Source organism: Nesoenas mayeri (genome assembly GCF_963082525.1).
Source record: "Nesoenas mayeri genome assembly, chromosome: 21".
Lineage (NCBI taxonomy): Eukaryota > Metazoa > Chordata > Aves > Columbiformes > Columbidae > Nesoenas > Nesoenas mayeri.
The window spans coordinates 3,124,884-3,144,839 of record NC_137571.1 but is presented as its reverse complement, the minus strand read 5'-3'; the positions used below and the strand labels follow the sequence as shown (position 1 = coordinate 3,144,839).

General features: G+C 49.5%; 1 protein-coding gene across 1 annotated transcript in view; it reads left to right on the top strand.

Moving 5' to 3' along the window:
- Window positions 1-12,909, top strand: part of MAN1C1 (mannosidase alpha class 1C member 1) — a 61,976-nt gene extending 49,067 nt beyond the window's left edge. Inside the window, exons 6-12 of the mRNA XM_080357705.1 lie at window positions 2,338-2,461; window positions 4,383-4,476; window positions 8,401-8,516; window positions 8,697-8,916; window positions 10,283-10,455; window positions 11,260-11,375; window positions 12,460-12,909. Coding sequence (XP_080213831.1) covers window positions 2,338-2,461; window positions 4,383-4,476; window positions 8,401-8,516; window positions 8,697-8,916; window positions 10,283-10,455; window positions 11,260-11,375; window positions 12,460-12,580 — 964 coding nt within the window. The 3' untranslated portion in view covers window positions 12,581-12,909. The remainder of the gene's footprint in view (window positions 1-2,337; window positions 2,462-4,382; window positions 4,477-8,400; window positions 8,517-8,696; window positions 8,917-10,282; window positions 10,456-11,259; window positions 11,376-12,459) is intronic.
- Window positions 12,910-19,956: the final 7,047 nt, after the last annotated feature.

The following is a 19,956-nucleotide window of genomic DNA, read 5'->3' as shown; positions in this document are numbered from 1 at the left end:
GCCTCACACCACCTTTTCCTGTGTCCCTGTCCCCTTCTGTTTCCACACAGGCACCGTATCACATCTCGCCCAGGCTTGTTTTCCGTCCTGCTGGTCCAGCCGCTATGTCTGCCAGCTCCTGGAGTGCATGGTCTTCTCGGGCTGCTGCTCTCTGCCCTCTGCTCTCTGCCTGCGTGTTGCCTTGTGATTTCTCTCCCAACACCTCCTGTTCCAGGTCCCTGGCCCCTGCCCTCCTTCACATCTCCCTAAACCCTCTGCATCTCCACGTTCATCCTCATCATCCCCGCCTGGTCTCTTGACTTCACATTGTTTTGCTGCTTTGGATCTGCGTGAGGGAGGGAGACGATAAAGCCATTTTCAGCCCTCAACAATGTTTAATAGAAGTAACACTTATCGGGGGGGATAAAGAGAGCTGAGGGCATTTTCTTTTGCCTTGAAGACCAAGGTCCTGTAAACAGTAGTTTCCTCTGAGATGTTCTAAATCAGGGAAGCTGTGAAGACCCGATTTGCCCAGTCCAGAACGCTGAGAAAGTGTTTTCCTGCAGGGGGTCATTGCAGGCTGCTCTTTAACCCCGGGACACATTGCAGATGCACCCGTTTCCTCCACACCACCTCTCTTGGAGTGTTCCTGTGGTTTGTGGCCAGGGCTCCCCCGCAGGCCATGCCTGGCTCTGTGTTTGGGGTGGATATTCCCAGGAAGGGCCGTGTTGGCCACTGTGACCCCACAAAGCCCCGGTCACAACAAACACGGCCCGTTTGGTCGCTCCCAAGCTCCTCATTTGAACGAGCTCAGGAGGCTGTTTGCGTTTGTGAGATCGTATTTGTTACAAGGTCCCTTCAGTGCAGTAAATAAAGAAAAAGTAATTGACTCTCTATAGGTATGAGAACACCGTGGGATTGTTTAACGTGCTCATCCCCGGGCCGGCTGCTGCCAGGTTCTGCAGATACATCTGATGTGATATTAACACCAACATCAACCCGCCTGCCTGCACGGGGGGATTGCAGCCACAAACACTCCACGTTACTGGGGTACCAGTTTTAGCTGCAAACTATTTTCAGATGAGAAGCCGTTGCTGCAGCCTCCTGACAGTTCGCAGGAAGGCCGACGTTTGGCAGTGACTGAGCAATTTGAAACAGCACGAACGTTTTGCTTATCTAATGGGTTTTTTTTTTGTCTGAAGGCAAAGCAAACAGCTCTGGACCTGAAATGGTTTTAGGTATATCACATGGAGGGGAAACTTTCCCCCCCGCCTCAGAAAGATCATTAGTTTTTAGCCTCCTGTAAACAACAAAGCCCATTTTCTTGTACCAGCCAAGCTTGCAGGCGCCATCTAGTGCCACCCCCATCACTGGAAACCTGTTACCTCATCTGTGTTAACCCCAAAACTTGTGAAGAGATGTAAAATCAAAGCCACGTCACTTCTGAGATGGTTCAGCCAAGTTCCCTCTGAGCCGACACCTGCAGAGGCTGTTTTGGGACCAAGGCCTAAGGGTACAGGGGATTTTCACGCCTGATTTTGGAGGGCATGGGGCTGTAATCTGGCAGTGGGATACAAGGAGGAATTGGTTGAATGTAAAAGGAAATCCAAGGGTGAGGCTGTCAGTGCTTGTTGCCCTCCTGTGTCCTTGCGTTTGAGTTTTAAGGGAGGAGCGATGCCCCCCTCATCCCCAGAATGAACTTGCTTTGCTCCAGTGCTGATTTCTCTCGTGGTGTGGACTTGACAGGGTGAGAGGAGACAATCAGAACCTGAGAAAGGATCCCAGTCCATCAAAAGCAGAGGCAGAGGCACCTTGTACCACTGGCTTCTTCACACGGTGTTTGCCACCTCTGCGGCTCTGACACAGAACACGAGTTTAGCACCAGCGCGGTGTTTTCAGTCCAATTCGAGTGTGAGATCGTGTTGAAACAAGGTGCTTGGGGACCGTCTGGATTCTCCATAAAACAGCAGCCTTGTTGGACTTGTGGAACGTTTGAGATGCAAGAGTTCAGTCCAGGCTACCTAGAGACACGTTTTTATCCCAAAATACCGTGTGTGCGGCAGGTTGTCAGTGTTCTTGCCAAGTTCGCTTTAAGCTAATCTGTTTGGGAGGGATTACTCTCCCACAAAAATTGCAGTTTTCCAGTATGTGTTTTGTCCTGCGTAAAACTGTTGCTCTATTCCACTAGAACTCCATGTGAGAGTGCTAAAAATCTCTATATAATGAGCTTTACATGGTCGGTGCTGGGAGCAGGTGTGCACCACACGCACAGAGCACAGGATCTGCACCGCGGTACGGGGACCTGGCGCTTTGGCTGCGTTTTCCTGGCAATGAAAGCTCCCTTTTCTCTCCTTGCAGCGGCATGAGCTGGAGCTGGGGTTGGGCATCCGCCGGCAGCAGCATCTTAGCGGAGTTTGGTACCTTGCACTTGGAATTCCTGCACCTCTCGGAGCTCTCTGGCAACCCGGTGTTTGCAGAAAAGGCAAGTACCAAGTACTGCCCAATGCCTTGTGAAATTGTAGCAAAAACCTCCTCAGACAAGGACACGGCCAAAATGAAACCATCTGTTGGCCGCAGACTGCAAAGATAATTGTTAATTCTGATATCCTAATAGCAGTACCTTGTACTTGCAGACCTTTTTACTCTAAACAGGCATTAAATGTTACACTCCAGCCAGCAACATTTCTGCTGAGGTTCCTCGCGTAGGAAAGGCCTGACAGTTGACATATTGGATTCCTTTTGTGTAACTTGTAACTGAAAATCTATTAATATTATACATTACCTTGAGCTTTTTTTTTTTCCACAAGTGATCTCCTAGTGCATGTGAGAGCGACTTAATAAATACGCTGTTGGATAGCAGCAAAGTCATTGGCTTTCGCTGCACGGCCCTGAGGAACCAGCTTTGAGGGAGACAAATAGTTCTAGTTAGAATCCAAACTGCCCCAAGAGCTCAAAGGAAATGGGGCCTGGCCAGTGGGGTGAAAACAGACGGAGGTTCTGGAATTGCCAATAAACAGCTCAAAATTGGACTTTTCCAGGATATTTTCAGTGCAGGTCAGTCAGTTGTGAAACAAGAAGAGAATTTGTAGAGGAGATGGGAAGGAAGGAGCTGGGAGAGCAAAGGGGAGACTAGGAGGGGGTGTTTGGGAAGCGATGAGGTGGGGTGAGCAGGAGGAATGTCACAGAGGGGCAAGCAGGAGAGAAGAGAAACCCAGGAAGCTGTAGGGAAGATCCTGATGGTTTGAAATGAAGGAGACAAGCTGAAGATTCCTGAGAACAGTGATCATGACTCATTGCTCGGAGGAAGGTGAGAGCTGAGGAAAGACCAGTAAAGGCAACAGGTGTGGAAAGAAAATGCCTGGGAAGGAAATGGAGGAGGTGAGAGGAGAGGCAAGCGCTGAAAACACCAGGGCAAGAAGACACACTGTTAAAAACTACACATGCATCAATATTCCAGGTTCAAACTGTGGCATTTTGAGCCAGGGTCAAGTCTCTGTCCCCAGCCTAAGATCTTTTTGCCTCCTAAGATTGCAGAGGGCTAAGGGCAGAACCTTCCACTGCCTGTGCGTGCACAGAACATGTATCACGTTCATCCCAGCGCCCTCTGAGAGAGAAAATGTAGGAAGATGTGGGCTCAAACAGCCCATCCTGTGGGAAATGACTTCAGAGGAACAGATCAACTCATTAACTTGCAGCTTGGGACTTGTGTGATTTTAGCAGGAATAAAGTCCATCTGTGTCTTTTATTCAAACATGTCATTAATATGCCACGCTACTAAACTTCAGTAAATATTATGCAGCCTGACAACTTACTTGGAAGTGCTGAGTTAAGTCTGTAGCCAGCTTTTGGCGTACAAATTGTCTAATTTTATAAAAGCTTTAGAGTGTATTAGCTGCTCTGTAGTTTATAATAGAATATTTATTCTGCATAGCGTTTAACTTTGTCCCTATGGGAAAGGCCTACAGACTTAATGGGGGTGAAACCAAGGGAGGTTTTGGAGAATAGGAATGGCTGTTGTGGCTTATTAAAGGAGCTGCATGTTGTTGAAATTAAAGGCCCCAATTCATCACGTTAAGTGGTGAATTTAAGTGCTGTGTGAATCACTCATCCCTGCCACTCCTTTCCCTTTGGATCATGGAAAAAATCACCCTCTGCTTCTCATATGTTCCCACCCAGATCCCGGATCCTCGGGATTGCTGCTGGGCCACTGCCTGCTGAACCACCTTGCGGGGTTTCAGAATCATTTCTAAAACCTCACAGAGCTGGGGAGAGATTGTGCTGAGGAGTCCAGTTGATTCTCAGCATTCCAGGCTGCCGTGCTCCATCAGCACCGACCAATTACACATTCTCAGCAGCAGTGCAGCAGCAGCAAAGTAACATCATTCTTGTCTCATCTCTCCTAGGTGATGAACATCCGCAAAGTCCTGAACAGAGTGGAGAAGCCGCAGGGCCTTTATCCCAACTTCCTGAGCCCGGTGACAGGGAACTGGGTGCAGCGTAGGTATCGCTCTCTGTTCGCACTCCTACCTGGAGCGTTTCGGCCTTTCCATTATTCTTTAGGAAGCAATAGCAACTGTCAGAGCAGCAAGCCAAGGAAATGTCCTGTCAGGCAGCCTGTTATACATGTGATTAGATAATGCGACCCCATTTGTAAGATGCAATATAGTAATTGTACACTTATTCCATCAGCCTTATTTCCAGCTGTGTTTCACCTTCGGAGAGAATTAGGGGCCTGTCTTGCACAGGGGAGGATGATGGTACATGGTTCATCACACAGATATTAGAAATCAGCACATCTCTTTGAGACCTCATCCTGCAGTCACCACATAGCCCGCAGACCTGCTCGGGAATTGCACATGAAGGCTGCGAGCAGGAGCACGGTGAGATTCACTGCTGAGCGTGCTGCAGCAAGTAGGGAACTGCCTGGAGCAGCCTCAGATCTCCCACAGATCCAGGGATCCCTTCTCTTGTATGTCTTTATGTACCCATCACCATGTGCATTGTAATTTTGTGCAGGAAGGGTGAGACAATTACAAGTTCTTTTTTCTTGTTGGGAACCCAGCACTGATGACATGGGCACTAAATAGATGGATCCTCCTGCCCCTCTGCTCTGCCCTGGGGAGACCACACCTGGAATCTTGTGTCCAGTTGTGGCCCCTCAGTTCCAGCAGGACAGGGAACTGCTGCAGAGAGTCCAGCGCAGCCACCAAGATGCTGCAGGGAGTGGAGCATCTCCCGTGTGAGGAAAGGCTGAGGGAGCTGGGGCTCTGGAGCTGGACAAGAGGACACTGAGCGGGGACTCATTCCTGGGGATCAATATGGAAACGGGGAGTGTCAGGAGGATGGAGCCAGGCTCTGCTGGTGACAACCAGGGACAGGACAAGGGGTAATGGGTTCAAACTGGAACACAGAAGGTTCCACTTAAATTTGAGAAGCAACTTGTTGGGGTGAGGGTGTCAGAGCCTGGCCCAGGCTGCCCAGGGGGGTTGTGGAGTCTCCTTCTGTGCAGACATTCCAACCCGCCTGGACACCTTCCTGTGTAACCTCATCTGGGTGTTCCTGCTCCATGGGGGGATTGCACTAGATGAGCTTTCCAAGGCCCTTCAACCCCTCACATTCTGGGATTCTGTGACTGCTCTGCTATGAAAGAGGAGCAATAACCAGGAAGGGGCTTGAAAAGGGCAATATTAGAAGCAGTGTACCCAGAGACAGATTATTTACTTTCCTGCTTTACACACTCAGCCCCTTCCTTACCCAGAGAAGAGACCGTACCCCTGGTTTTGTGCCCCCAAAGGGCCCTTGGTAGGAACATGAGAGGCTCCTGCTGCACCTGTGCCCCAGATCTCTGCCCTCACCTTTCTGCTCTGTTAAGGATTTGCTTGTTACGGCGAGGAAGGGCTCCCGCATCTCGTGTTTCTCTGTCAAATGACAGAAAAGTCTCGTCTTGCAGAAGCTGTTTTTAACCTGTCAGTGGATTGCATGTACATTATTCAAGCAGTTTTCTTTTGAGTCATTGCATTACCTAGTGTCCCCAGGTCTCATTGCACTGTTTGCTCTGTTAGATCGCTCCAGACCTTTCTAATTACCGTGTTAATAGCTCTGATTGTAACTGACAGGCAGGTGCATGGCTGCCCTTATCTGTGACAGTGAGAACTCTAGCTGGGAGCCATCCCCAGCCTTTAACTGCTACATCAGCACCTCCCACAGTAAGTAACTTGGCTTGAAAGGTGTCCTGGATGGTCACAGTTGTCCTGTTAAACCAGACCTGTCCTTTGGTGCCACAGGAAAAGAAAATAGGCTTCTGTGTTTGTCCCATTAATTGATCTTCAAAGTTATCCAATCTCTTTGTAAGCAGTTCAGCTTCCCCTCCGCATTTGTCTCTGCAGAGCTCTTGCAATATGTTGCACTTGAAAAATTAATCTCCCATCCCCAACCGCACCCCTGAGATGCCATTTTCTTTACATTATTCCCAGCTGGCGGCCACGCTGCACATTTTACCAGACACAAGCAGTAATTCTGCCTCTTCATTGGTGCTGAGAGGAGAAGAAGTGACTGTTGTCATAACCGATCTTTAGCAAACTGAAGAGCTGTGCTCTTAATTCGGATGGTTAAAATACTCAGCTGGATACTCACTATTCATCTCTTCTGCCACTAATTTAATTCTATTTATGTCTGCAAATTTTACTTGGTTGTACTGACCTGCTCCCGCCCCTCGCTGACATATGGAGGGGCTTGTTGCTGGTTCTTGGAGCTTATTAAAGCAGCCGCTGATTACTCATTCTGGGATAGGCTGATTTGTGCAGGAGGACTAGAGATCACCTCTCTCCTCAACTTCCATGCCATAATTGTGCTTTAAATCCATATTCCAGTGCAGGAAACAGCTGCTCAGCCTCTTCTGGTGAGGAGCGAGGACCGAAGGCAGGAGATGCTCCCTCCGCCTGCCAGGCTCTCATTTTCTCTTGTCATTAAAGCTCTTTGCGGGAAGCTGTTTTTCTTGGAATTGCTGTGATTTTCTTGAAAGGTGTATCTTTGACCCGGCTGAGTGAGCAGATCTTCTGAAGGGAGAGGCAGTGCCGCACCTCCGAGTGCGGGTGTTCTACCTTTAGAAAATTAAAGCGCGGTCCCCTGCTGAAACGAGAGGTTTGTTTATGCAAAGTGCCTAGGAGGCAAGTGCTGGCAAAGCTGGTGCCATATGGAAAGCAATTATGTACCAGAGCTCCTGCTTTGGTGATTTTATGAATGACACACTTAGGATCACAGAGCTTCTCTTTAAAGACAGGCTGTGCAGACGCTGTTTGCAAATAGTCTGTCCTCTTCTTTATGTTCTTTTTTCTGAATTCATGCGTCTAATCTCATTGTTTTGCTATGGATTATTCCATGGATCATCGGACACACTGTAGCACGGATATTTACTCTCCGGGTCAGGAAAATGCGTGGCCGTTGATCTCTTCTGTTGGTAGGATTTAGCATTTAGAATAAGCCTCAGGATTTTATGTATGTACAGTGAAAGGGAAAACAAAAATCCGAACAGCCAGCTCCAAACCCCTGATATATCTGCTTACATTGAAAATGAGGACGCGTGCAGACACCGAGGTGGACACTTAATTAACAGGGATGGTTCGGTCCGTGGTAGGTAATTTGTCTTGCTCTTTTAAAACAGGGAGTACTTGGTTTCTTTAATGCTGTTTTTCCCCCCGTGGTAGAGTTAAAAGCTATAAATCCATCCCGCAGTTCCCTCCAGGCAGAAACCTGCAGCTGTCATGCCCATTTCACTGTGCAATTCTTCAGCATCCTCCTCCCCGGTAAGGTCAGAGCGCTGTGTACTCTGAACAGATAGCCTTGAAAAGCCGATTTCTGCAGAAGAAAATATTCAGCGCACATCCTTGTACCTGACTTTATCATTTGAAGACGCCGACAACCCCAGTGCTCCCCAGGGCACAGGGTCCCACCATGAGCCACGAATACAAATGGCAGGACCAGGGTCGCTCCAGCAGCCCCTTGCTGGCAGTTCTGTGCGATCCACCGCGTTCTCCCTTCCCGAGACAGGGAGGCAGCACCCACAGGCCTCGTGTCGGTAAAGATCTGTCGATACCCGCTTTTGATTTGTGAGGCCAGGATTTGTGATGATTGCTTCATAAACAGGAAGCATCTTCAGGTTGCAGTGTAAATAACTCTTGCAAAATAAGAGCTCGGAATGGTTTTGGTAAGGGATACTAACGCTTTGGAAAATGACAGAACGTTTTGCTTCTGATTGCACTTTCCGCCTTTCTTCCTTTTTGAAAAAGAAATGCTGCAAGCTCTCCCCGGGAAGCTGCAGAGGGAGGAGAGAGAACAAGGGCATTAAATAGGACATTGTTGTTTGCTCTTTGTAAAGCAACTATGTCATGAACCTGAAGTTCTTTTCTGGCTTTCCCCCTACAGACCATGTCTCCATCGGGGGGCTTGGGGACAGCTTTTATGAATATCTCATCAAATCCTGGCTGATGTCAGACAAGAAAGACTCTGAAGCTAAAAAGATGTACGACGATGCACTAGAGGTAAGGAGCAGGCTGCTGCTCTGTATTTTTTATGGGGAACATGTTCATCAGAATGTTTCAGGAAAAATGTCTTAGATCTTTGGGATTCCTTGGCATTCGCTCCTGTGCACTAAAATACTTAGCAAGTGAGTTGTACTAACTGTCCGCTAAGTATCTCAAAACTGATTTTCATCCCTTTAGGCGATAGAAAAGCATTTGGTCAAAAAGTCAGCCGGAGGATTGACCTACATTGCCGAATGGAGGGGCGGCATCTTGGACCACAAAATGGGCCACTTGGCTTGTTTCTCCGGCGGCATGATCGCACTGGGAGCTGAGCACGCCAGGGAAGAGAGAAAGCAACATTACGTGGATCTGGCTGCAGAAATAACGAACACTTGTCACGAGTCTTACGAACGCTCAGGTAGACCTGGGGTGGGTTAGAAGGGGGTGGTCAGTAGGTCAGAGAGGTTCTCCTGCCCCTCTGCTCTGCCCTGGGGAGACCACACCTGGAATCTTGTGTCCAGTTGTGGCCCCTCAGTTCCAGCAGGACAGGGAACTGCTGGAGAGAGTCCAGCGCAGCCACCAAGATGCTGAAGGGAGTGGAGCATCTCCCGTGTGAGGAAAGGCTGAGGGAGCTGGGGCTCTGGAGCTGGACAAGAGGACACTGAGGGGGGACTCATTCATGGGGATCAATATGGAAAGGGGCAGTGTCAGGAGGATGGAGCCAGGCTCTGCTGGTGACAACCAGGGACAGGACAAGGGCCAATGGGTGCAAACTGGAACACAGGAGGTTCCACTTAAAGATGAGAAGGAACTTGTTGGGGTGAGGGTGTCAGAGCCTGGCCCAGGCTGCCCAGGGGGTTTGTGGAGTCTCCTTCTGTGCAGACATTCCAACCCGCCTGGACACCTTCCTGTGTAACCTCATCTGGGTGTTCCTGCTCCATGGGGGGATTGCACTGGATGAGCTTTCCAGGGCCCTTCAACCCCTGACATTGTGTGAAACCTGTGGGCTGTCTAGAAGATGTTAGTACAGGGTAGCCCACAGCCTTGGGCGACTCGGCTTTTGCACGGCAGAGGTTTGTGGTGGGTATTTTGTGCTTCAGCAGCATCTGCATCCCTGTGCATGAGAACCCTTCCCCATCAGTCTGGGGTCTCCTTTCCAAAGAGGCTGCTAGTGGAGCAGAAGGAAAGGCAGGAGACACGCTTGCGGGTCCCAGGTACTGCTTCTTGCAGCCTCCCTGCTGCAGTGCTGGCGAAATGGCTCAGTCGGGTGGACTGATAATTGTGGAACAAGCCCCCTGCCTGGGAGCCGCGTGTCAGGATCTCTGTGATGGCAGAGTTAGTTGGATTGTCCTTTGAATCTCCCTTTGAGGCTTTAGGACAGGATCTGCCTCTCTGTTCTTTCTCTGACGGGTTCTGAGTTTGTCTTCAGTGACAAACTACTCGCAGCGCAATTCCCAGGAGCAAATACCAGCACAAGTGCCAGGACGTGAGGGAGATTTGTACCTGCCCTCTCGGCGCTCAAATATGCTCCAAGTCTGTGGTTTATCACTTGTATCCACCCTCAGAAATGCTTTATCCCCACCTAGATAGTACCCAGAGGTACCACACCGTAGGCACAGCTCCGTGGAGCTGCCCCGATCGTGACACCAGCTGTGAGGTTGATCTGATCCCGATCTGCTCATCTGACCTCACGCAAGCCTTGGTTAAATATCGGCAGCCTGAGCAGCAGAAAAATACCTGGGTCGTCTCTTCACTTACTTTCTTCTCCAACTGATTTTGTCTAGATACCAAACTTGGCCCTGAAGCCTTTCGGTTTGATGCTGGAACTGAAGCCATGGCAACCAGACTCAGCGAGCGCTACTACATCCTACGCCCAGAAGTGGTAGAAAGCTACATGTACATGTGGCGGCTGACACACGATCCCAAGTACAGGCAGTGGGGCTGGGAGGTTGTGAAGGTATGGCTGGAACACAACATTCGCAGTTATAACTCGTACAGGCTATTGGATTCTTAGAAAAATCTTTCTTTGGTCAATAAAAAGAGCAGAAATTATTTAAATTGTGCTAGACGCTAAGACACGTGAGCAATGAGGCAGGAATACACAAAATAGCTCAATTCAGTGTGGCGTCTCTGTTGATCGTTGGGAATGTTTTCTTGTCCCTTTTGGGCTGCGCTAAAATCAATCGGTCAATCAAAAGAGGGGAGGATTGTGGAGAGGAGCGTTGCAGACAGTGAAACTGCTGCTGACGAACAGCCCTCCGCAAAAAGGACTCAGCCTTTATTTGAAACATCTGGACAGCCCAGAACCACCAATTTGTAGTTGGCCAGGGCAAATCAGCCAACCTGCCTTTGCCCTTTGTCTTCTTGCCACAAACACCCCCCAGCCACAGATCCCTCAGCTCTTTCCAGCTCATGCAGTCACCCGTTGGCTGCTGCCCTCCCAGTATCAAACCCGTCATTTGTCTCCTGCCCTGGAAAAGAGGCTCTGCGAGCAGCTAGAGGTGCCGCTTGAGATCTGGTTTTGCTGTGTGTGCAACGTCAGGGTCAATTAATCAACTAACTTGGGCGGTTTGTGCTTCTCTTGCTATTTCATTAGAACTAGCTTTATTTCTGGAGTAATCACCACGCTCTTCAGTGAGAGACAGAGGCTGCTATAAACCTGGAATTTGATTTGTAAAGCTGACTCGTAATGTAATTGGTGATGATTAATGAGTTATTTCCACGTTATTGCGTGTTACTGAGGTTTCTTTTCTTTTCTCAGGCCCTGGAAAAACACTGTCGAGTAGAAGCTGGTTTTTCTGGCATCCGAGATGTTTACACCACAACCCCAACCCATGACAACATGCAACAGAGTTTTTTCCTCGCAGAGACTCTGAAGTAAGTCTGGTATCACAGGGGCCTTTCAGAGTAGCGTAATTCCCACAGCATCAACACTCCTGTCTGCTTAACAAGTCTCTAATAATAAGATTCTTATCCTGTGTGGGGGAAACTGGACAGGGCTACAGGTGCTGCAAAGCTTTGGTGGTCTGCTGTAGAACCACTGCTGTCTTTGGCATTCTTGAGGTTTCTGCTCATGTGCTGGATTTTTGAAGTCTTTTAAGACTCTCCCTGTGATCTGGGTTGAGAGAGGTTCTTCTGCCCCTCTGCTCTGCCCTGGTGAGGCCACATCTGGAATATTGTGTCCAGTTGTGGCCCCTCAGTTCCAGCAGGACAGGGAACTGCTGGAGAGAGTCCAGCGCAGCCACCAAGATGCTGAAGGGAGTGGAGCATCTCCCGTGTGAGGAAAGGCTGAGGGAGCTGGGGCTCTGGAGCTGGACAAGAGGACACTGAGGGGGGACTCATTGCTGGGGATCAAAATGGAAAGGAGCAGTGTCAGGAGGATGGAGCCAGGCTCTGCTGGTGACAACCAGGGACAGGACAAGGGGCAATGTGTGCAAACTGGAACACAGGAGGTTCCACTGGAAGAGGAGAAGAACCTTGTTGGGGGTGAGGGTGGCAGAGCCTGGCCCAGGCTGCCCAGGGGGGTTGTGGAGTCTCCTTCTGTGCAGACATTCCAACCCGCCTGGACACCTTCCTGTGTAACCTCATCTGGGTGTTCCTGCTCCATGGGGGGATTGCACTGGATGAGCTTTCCAGGGCCCTTCAACCCCTGACATTCTGGGATTCTGTGATCCAGAGCTGCTCTAAGTGGGAGGCTCCAGCTGCTGAGCTCTGCTGGATTTAGCTCTGATGGTTTCAGAGCTCTCTCCTCTGCCAGGTTCATGCCCTACACACACAGGACACACGTCTATGGCCTGAATTCGCAGATCTCCCTTCGTTAGTAGCACGAGCTAAAATATTTGTGAGGTGGCTCAGCCACATCCCCATCCTGTGCTTGCTTGTGCGTGCTTGGACCCCCCTTGAGTGTCTTTAATCTCCCTTTGTGTCCACCCTCTCGCCCACCCTCCCCTTCTGGCTCCAGGTACCTCTATCTTCTGTTCTGTGAAGATGACGTGCTGTCCCTGGACGACTGGGTGTTCAACACAGAGGCTCATCCCCTGCCGATCAACCACACGGACTTTAAAGCGAGTGTGCAGCAGTGAGGCCGCTGCCCAGCACCTGCTGCTGCAGCGGCGGCGGCTTTCCTGCATTTCCTTTCCATTAAAGGAATTCGCGTTGTTCCTAAAATGCTATTTTTGGGGCACTAGTCCAATTCCGGACAGTATTATATTGAGGAGATGAAACCGTGACATAAGCACCTTCTTTTCCTCTGTGAGGAGCTTTATTAGCCTGATAATGAGATGATTATTCTGGGCCATATTGTACACAGTTCATAGACATTCCTTTATACAGAGAATTTATATGAAATCCACTGACTTTGCTTTATAGTGGCCAAAGGACTGGAAGTTTGCCATAAAATAGACTTTACACACACACACACACACACACACACACGTCCTCCTCTTGTTTTTCTGTTTCATTTTTGCCTTTTTTATACTCTTGGATTTATCACCTTTCTAATGAGCAGGGTGAGGGGGAGCTGCACTGGCACAGGCTGCCCAGGGAGGCTGTGGAGTCTCCATCATTCGAGATACATATTCAGAAGCCACGTGGGCCTGGTCCTGGGCCACTGGCTCTGCTTGAGCCCTGGGGTTTGACACCCTCAGCCATTCTGCGGGGTCAAAATTGTAACTAAATCCAACCCATCCGCAACAAATTCTGGATCCTGATGTATTTTTATATACTTTTTCTGTGCTCTTAAAACACACATCACATCCCGTTTAACTTTCCTTTACCGCTTTTGTGTTTTTCTACTTTGATTTGGAACTAAATGTTATGAGTCACTTGTAATAATTTCACTGCTGTAATAGTCAAATCTGTGAAAGAGAATAAAAGTCTTGTAAAATAAAAGGCATGTTTGGGTTGATCCTCTCTAAAGCCATCTGTCACAGACCTGTTACATCACGCTTGGAATAAGTAGGTGACAATACTGGTTGATTTCAAGACTATTTCACAATAGATCTTGATTTCCAGCGTAATGTAGCCAGTGTATGGACAGCAATTCCCATCTGCGCCAGCTCCCTTCAGTTGTTTGTTCACCATCTGATGCGGGTTAGCAGAAATTCTACTAAATGTCTTATTTTTCTAGCAAAAAGAGAAATAATCTGCAGCCAAGTTTGCTCTTCAGTGTACATTGTTTCTGGAAGGAAATAACAGAAGAAAACTAAAATATCGAGGGCCCGGCAGTCGTGAGTATCCGCTCCGTGGATGGTGCTGGGCTGGATCTGGGATCAGGATCCGTTCTCCCTTTCCTCTGTGTGATGGAACTTTGTGTTGGTTCTTGTGACATCCTCTTGATCATTGGTTCATTGTGGCAGAATGCAGACCCCCCTCTCTGCCCCTTCCTCCTTCATCATGGAAGGAGTAGACACATCTCCTCTCTCTCTGCTGCTTGAGGCCAACAGCTGCTTTTGTTTGGCCCCAGAGCCCCTGACCAGGGCCGTTAATAGAGAGGAGAAGGGAGCGCCGAGGCGCCAGGGAGCCGCTGGGCACCCACGGCCAGTGTGGGGATGTTTGGAGGCTTCAGGGGCACCCACAGCCAGTGTGGGGGTGCAGAGAAGCTTCTGGAATGCCCACAGTCAGATCTGATCAGGCTATAAAACGGGATTCTCGTCGAGACTCCGCCCATTGTGCGGATCTCTTGGAGTTACGAGCTGAGCCGCTGCTGTCAGGAGCCACTGCCCGCACCCCTGCGATGGAGACTCCGCTTGCCTTGCCACCACCTGAGTGAGTAAATTAACCCTCGCAGGATTGTGAGTGTATCTACTTACCGTACACATTTGCACATGTATTTACTCTTTCTGTGCACATTTGCACGCATACTTCCCATGCTCAATACGAGGACATGTATAAATCATTTCCTCGCATAATCACGAGTGTATTTTCCTCCCGTGCTTCCACATAAGCACGTACAATATTCCGTGCACATTTGCACGTGTATTTCTCCTCGCAGGATTGCGAGTGTATTATAAATTTACCCTCGCAAGATTGCGAGTGTGCACTTTCCGTACTCAATACAAGTACATGTATCCCTTTAAAATAATCCCACACCGTGTTCAGGCCAGTGTGGGCTCTTCCCGGACTCAGGGACGGCTCTGATATTGTTTTGGTGAAGCCACGTGCATGCACACTGTGGACCTCCTGTTGTATTAGTTGCTGCCCCTTGATAATTTACCTCAACTGATATCCGAACCTGCATTCAAGTCACTTTTGGAGTGCTAAAACCCTGTTTCTCACCGGTTTAATACAAGTTGTTTTGGACCCTGTTGTCCCTTAAACTAACCCCGCGGTGCCTCCGTGGCATTCATTGAGCAACTTGGGAAGATAAAGCTGCTTTGAGCAAGTTGTGAAAACAAAAAAAATATATGTGTTTCCGAATTCATGCCTTTCTAATTCCCCAAGAGAAAGAAGGTTGCCAGCTGGGGACTTAGCGTTATCCTGGGGATAAAGATAGTGGCTGGTAAGCTTGGCCTGGAGGAGCGGTTATTGGGAAATAAACATCTCGGGAGTGAGCTGCGTTATCCCAGAGATTTGGACACCGGGAAGCTGGTTTAGCTCGGCAGATTTTTATAACAGATTAAGGGAATTCCATAAATAACAATGTTCTGCTCTTCGAGGAACTCAAAACACTTTGCGTGGCAAAATGTAAACCCCCCAAATAAATAGCATGGTTCTAGTTTCTTTAGAAATAGATCCTTGGTGTTACATTAAAGCTCCGCTCTTGTTTTCTCTTCCAGACAAGTGACCAAGAAGGGTGTTAGCAAAGTCACATACACTTCTAGAGGAGAGCTGCCGCTTTCCTGCAGGTCAGTGGCTGCAACACAGACTGGGAGGTGTTTAGTTGCCTGGTGTAATGTAAATGACACCATAATGTACAATGTAAAACTCATTATAAGTTGGTCTTGTGGAGCTCAGCACCACTCTGGATGAAAGCTGCTGCTTGCAAACAGCCATGCTTGAAAATCTCCATTCCCGCAGACCGCAGCTCTGCAAATACTGCAACTCCGGCTGCGCTCGGGTACCCACGATCCAGTCCCTGAGGCCAGGGCATTAATCACTCGTTAAGCGTGCGTGTCTTTAGCAGGAGCGCCGCTTTGTTCCAAGGACCAGCTCTGTTCCAAGGCCTGGCCCTGATCCACCGCTGGGATTTCTGTGTCCTGCGGCAATGCAGGTAACAAACGTTTGTCCTGTTGGCGTCTTGAAATCTTCTGCTCCTTCCTCGCTCCTCTGCACACCCTGAGCTGTGGCTGTGGCTCGAGCGGAGCCCTTGGCTCGGGGAGCTCCGGGACTCCACCTTTGCTCTTCTCCCACCCCTGTAATTCCTGCTTGGTGGGGTTTCTTCCACTTGTCCAGATGGGAACCCCTTTGTTTTCATACTCTGAGTACATCAATAAATGGGGTGTTACATTTGCACCAGAGGTTTGGGTTTAAATGCCTAATGGAAGGTGTGTGTTTGAGCTGCTTTCCTGCCTTTCAGTCTCGGACACGTGGGACTTCTGTTGATTTATTACGACCTTTTTCTATTTTTGAGTCACCTCACCAGGAAATGTGACCAACCTCAGTTATTTCCCATTTCCCCTGTTACATTCAAATCCAGAGGCTGTGATTACGGTGTTAATTTGCACTATCAGAACGTGTCTGTGTTAATTTACACCACCAGAACGTGTCTGTGTTAACTTACACCATCAGAACACGTCTGTGTTAATTTGCACCATCAGAACATGTGGCCCTATTTTATATTATAAGGAATTTCCTGTAAATGAAGTTCTGATAAAAGCAAGTTGTGTTAGTGCTAGAAATGAAGACTAATAACCATCACTTGTAGAACGTGTGTCTGTTGCCACCTGACCATACAGGGAGATAAGACAAAACTATCCAGAAAACAAATGCATCATTTCGTAACCCACGCTTCATTTTTTACGGCGATATTAAATTCCCTCGGAAGGCTTTCAGCGGAATTGGTTATTGAATCTAAAAGCCTGGCAGTCGTAGTGTTTTTCCACATACGTTTTGACCTGCTCTATTTATCCGATTGTTTCAGACGTGGTGCATCGCGCTCCGGCTCCCAGCGCTCGCGCTTGCGAAATTCCAGCAGCTACTGCTCGTCACGTTCGGGTCTTTGGCTTCATTCCCCGTGGAGCCTCGAACAGGTACCGTGCGCGCTCAGGAGTTCTCCCAATAAAACCCCTGCGCTGTAAATGGTTTTGTTTAGCGGGGTCAGAACTGTGCGACCCACCGGATTCGATTGTTTCCTACGGAATAAGAAAGGCTGGGGGGAGGTTTAGGAATGCAAACCCAGGGGAATTCGGTGGCCGTTGGCTCTTGCTCCTGTTCTGCTTCGAAATGTCTCCATCGAATGGCATTTTGCTGCTCAGCCTTCGCTGGCTGTTCTTTTTGCAGGTGAACTGTGTGTTTTCCGCGGCTGTGACGCTTTGTCACAGCGCAGGACGCACATCCTTCCTCTGCAGTGAGCACCACTCTGGGTTTCTTGCCCCCTTTGCAAAGCCCCACGTGAAACCAGACGTGGATACACTGTGTTCCTGACTGTTTTCCAGAGGATTAATGGGTTTAGGCCTCAGGACGGGACTTGCTTCCTCAGGGGTTTCTGTCTCCAGGTGCTTTCTCCATTTGTGCACAGAGCTCAGATTTTAACGCCGCCTTCCATTACAATCACTCCGGCTTTAAAACAGACCGAGGTTTTAGGCTGTGGAAATGGGGCCATCAATTTAAACAAGAACAGGGTCTCTTACAACCTCCTGCCCTGGAACATGGAGTTACTGCGTGTACTCAGCATATGGAAAACCCATCCTCTGCTTGCAGAAAACACCGCTCCGAGCTTTTCATCACTGCTACCAATTTCTCCCTATTTGTCTTATTTTCAGCCTCCCTGGTGTCCAAGGGGAAATCTGGGATAGTTTTTCCTGCTAGGTGAGACTTTTTTGGTGTAAATTTTCCTTGTTGTTACCATGAGGGTTTCCTTTGATACACGTGCGCCTGGGTGAGCCGCACAGCGTCTGTCTGGATATTGAACATTCGTCCTGAGCGCTGTAATCTGTAACCTCGGGAACCGGCAGCACAGAGCCACGAGTTGTTGGTTTTCCCCTCCTTTGGGGAGGGTTAGTTCCCAGCAGATACCTTGAGTTATTTCACCTTTTGTCTTTCATTTCTTTTTCCTATCAAATAATTAATCCGTTTGTCATCTTTATGTGGTCGCTGATGATGCTGGAAATGGTTCAGCTGTAAAATGAGCCGCTCTGCCTCTCTCTAAACGGTATCTTTTGGCTCCGTAAGCCACCCTGTCAGGCCTCCCTCTCCATCTTGGTGTCTGCAGGCTTTGTCATCTCATATCACCTCTTGCTCTCGCTCACTTGTCAGACAGCCGTGTACATTAATCCTGTTTCAAAGCTATCTCGCCCTGTTACATTTGGCGCTCTAACCGCACTCGCTGGGTTATTTGAGGTGAGCAAAAGCTCTCCACACCTCGCTGCCCAACCTAATGAGTCCGGGAAGTTTTAAAGCACATCTGCTTCAAGTGCTCGAGCGCTTAACTCCTTCACACTTGTCTCTGCTCCCAGACGTGATTTCAACGCTCTGTTAATTCAGTTCCTTCCATCTCCTCCCCACAGCCCACGCTCCGGTTCTTTGACGGATGGGGAGGTGGAGAGCGATGAGTTTCATGAACGTTCTTTTATGGTGGAGCAGGCAGAAGGAACCTTCTCCTTCCTCCCTTGGCCGTGCAGGTGTTAACGGGTTACAAATACACCCGTGTTTATTCCATTGCTGTGTTCTCCAGCTTGTCACCACCATCACTGCAAGACGAACGTCAGGGGCTACATGGGGATGGATGGCAGCGAGAGGAACGGTGTCCAAGCCCCTGGGAGAAGTTTGTACCTCCCTTCACGCCCGAGTCCTTCCTTGCTGTAACTGCAAGAAAATGCACAGTGTGATTTTCTATCTCGCCCTGGGAATTGCTCAAAGCCCAGGACCACTCTTCCTCCTCCATGCAGCTTCTGCTGCTCCCTTAATGGCTTGGCCTCATCTGCAACCAAAACGCTCTTTAAACCTAAAACAAAAATGATTAGGCAGGCTTAGGAAACGGCACAAGCTTCAAAGGATTAAACGCGAACGCTTCCTGCTGCCCTCCCGGAGATCAAACGCTGCGCTGCCAGCCCTGCAGCAGCGGCAAAGGGCACTAAATCTTCCCCCGCGACCGGGGGGCTCAGCGGCCGCGCGGGACGCGAGGGGAGCGCGGGGCTGATTTATGAGGGAAGATTTAAATGACTAAATAGATACATCTCCTGGCCGAGCCACTGCCGAGGGGCGACGTGACAACCGCGCAGGGAATGCGAAGGGCACGAGAACCCGGGGAGCGTGGAGTTTGGGGTGTGGTAAAGGATATAGAGTGTTTATAAAATGCTCAAACCGCGGGGTGATACCAGCAGTGACTCGACATTTGGGGATCGTGATGGGGCGGTGGGAGGTCACCCTTCCCATCCCTGCGATCCTGGTGCTTAAACCTACTGAAATCGCTGCCAGCGAGACTGCTCAGATCTGGGTTTTTTTAAAAAGAGCCATTTTGGCGAGTTGAAACCAAGTGGAGGAGCAGGACGCGGCTCTTTCTGCCTGGATTGGGGACCAAAGGCCACTTTGGGAACTAATGGAGGGGGACACTCTCCCATTGATAATGAAAACAATCACAGCGATGAGATTGCTGAAGAGGCGGGTGATTAATCTCCTCTAAGAGTCCCTGCAGCAGATAAATTTGTAAGGAACGTTTAACGAAGAACTGTTGTTTTTACGTAACTGAGGACGTGGTGCCTGAACCCACCAAAGAGAAGGACCAAGAGGCATCAGACTATGAATCCTTAACATAAAACACAGTCTCTCCCTGGAATATATACTGGTATCTGTATATATACTGATATACAAGTTAATTTAGGGGGAAATGTAGCCAAAGTACCAGGAATCCACATTGATAAGGGGAAGGGTGTTGTATGCGAACTGCGGCAGGCCGGGTGGTCTGTAACCCCCGCACTACCAACCAGTGTGGAACAGGGAGGGGAATTACGGTGGGGGTTTGGGGGCTTTTTGCCCTATTCTGTGTGCTGTAATGAAAATACGCTTTGCTGGGAGATCCTGCCTGAGCCTATTATATTTGCAAAATATTGCTTAGTACAAATTTAAGGGCAAAAAGGCTTTTTTTCCTCGCACGGAGGTTTCTGCGGGGCGGGGAGGGGGGAGAGCGGCCCAACGCGGGGGAGCAGCCCCGGCCGACCCCTCTCCCCGCTCCGGGCCCCCGGGAGGACTCGCCCCGGCCCCGGCCCCTCCTCGCCGGCGCTGCCCGCCTGACGCCTCCCCCGGCCGGCGCGGCCATGGCGGAGCGGCGGCGCTGAGCCGGCGGCGCGGAACCCGGCGGCTC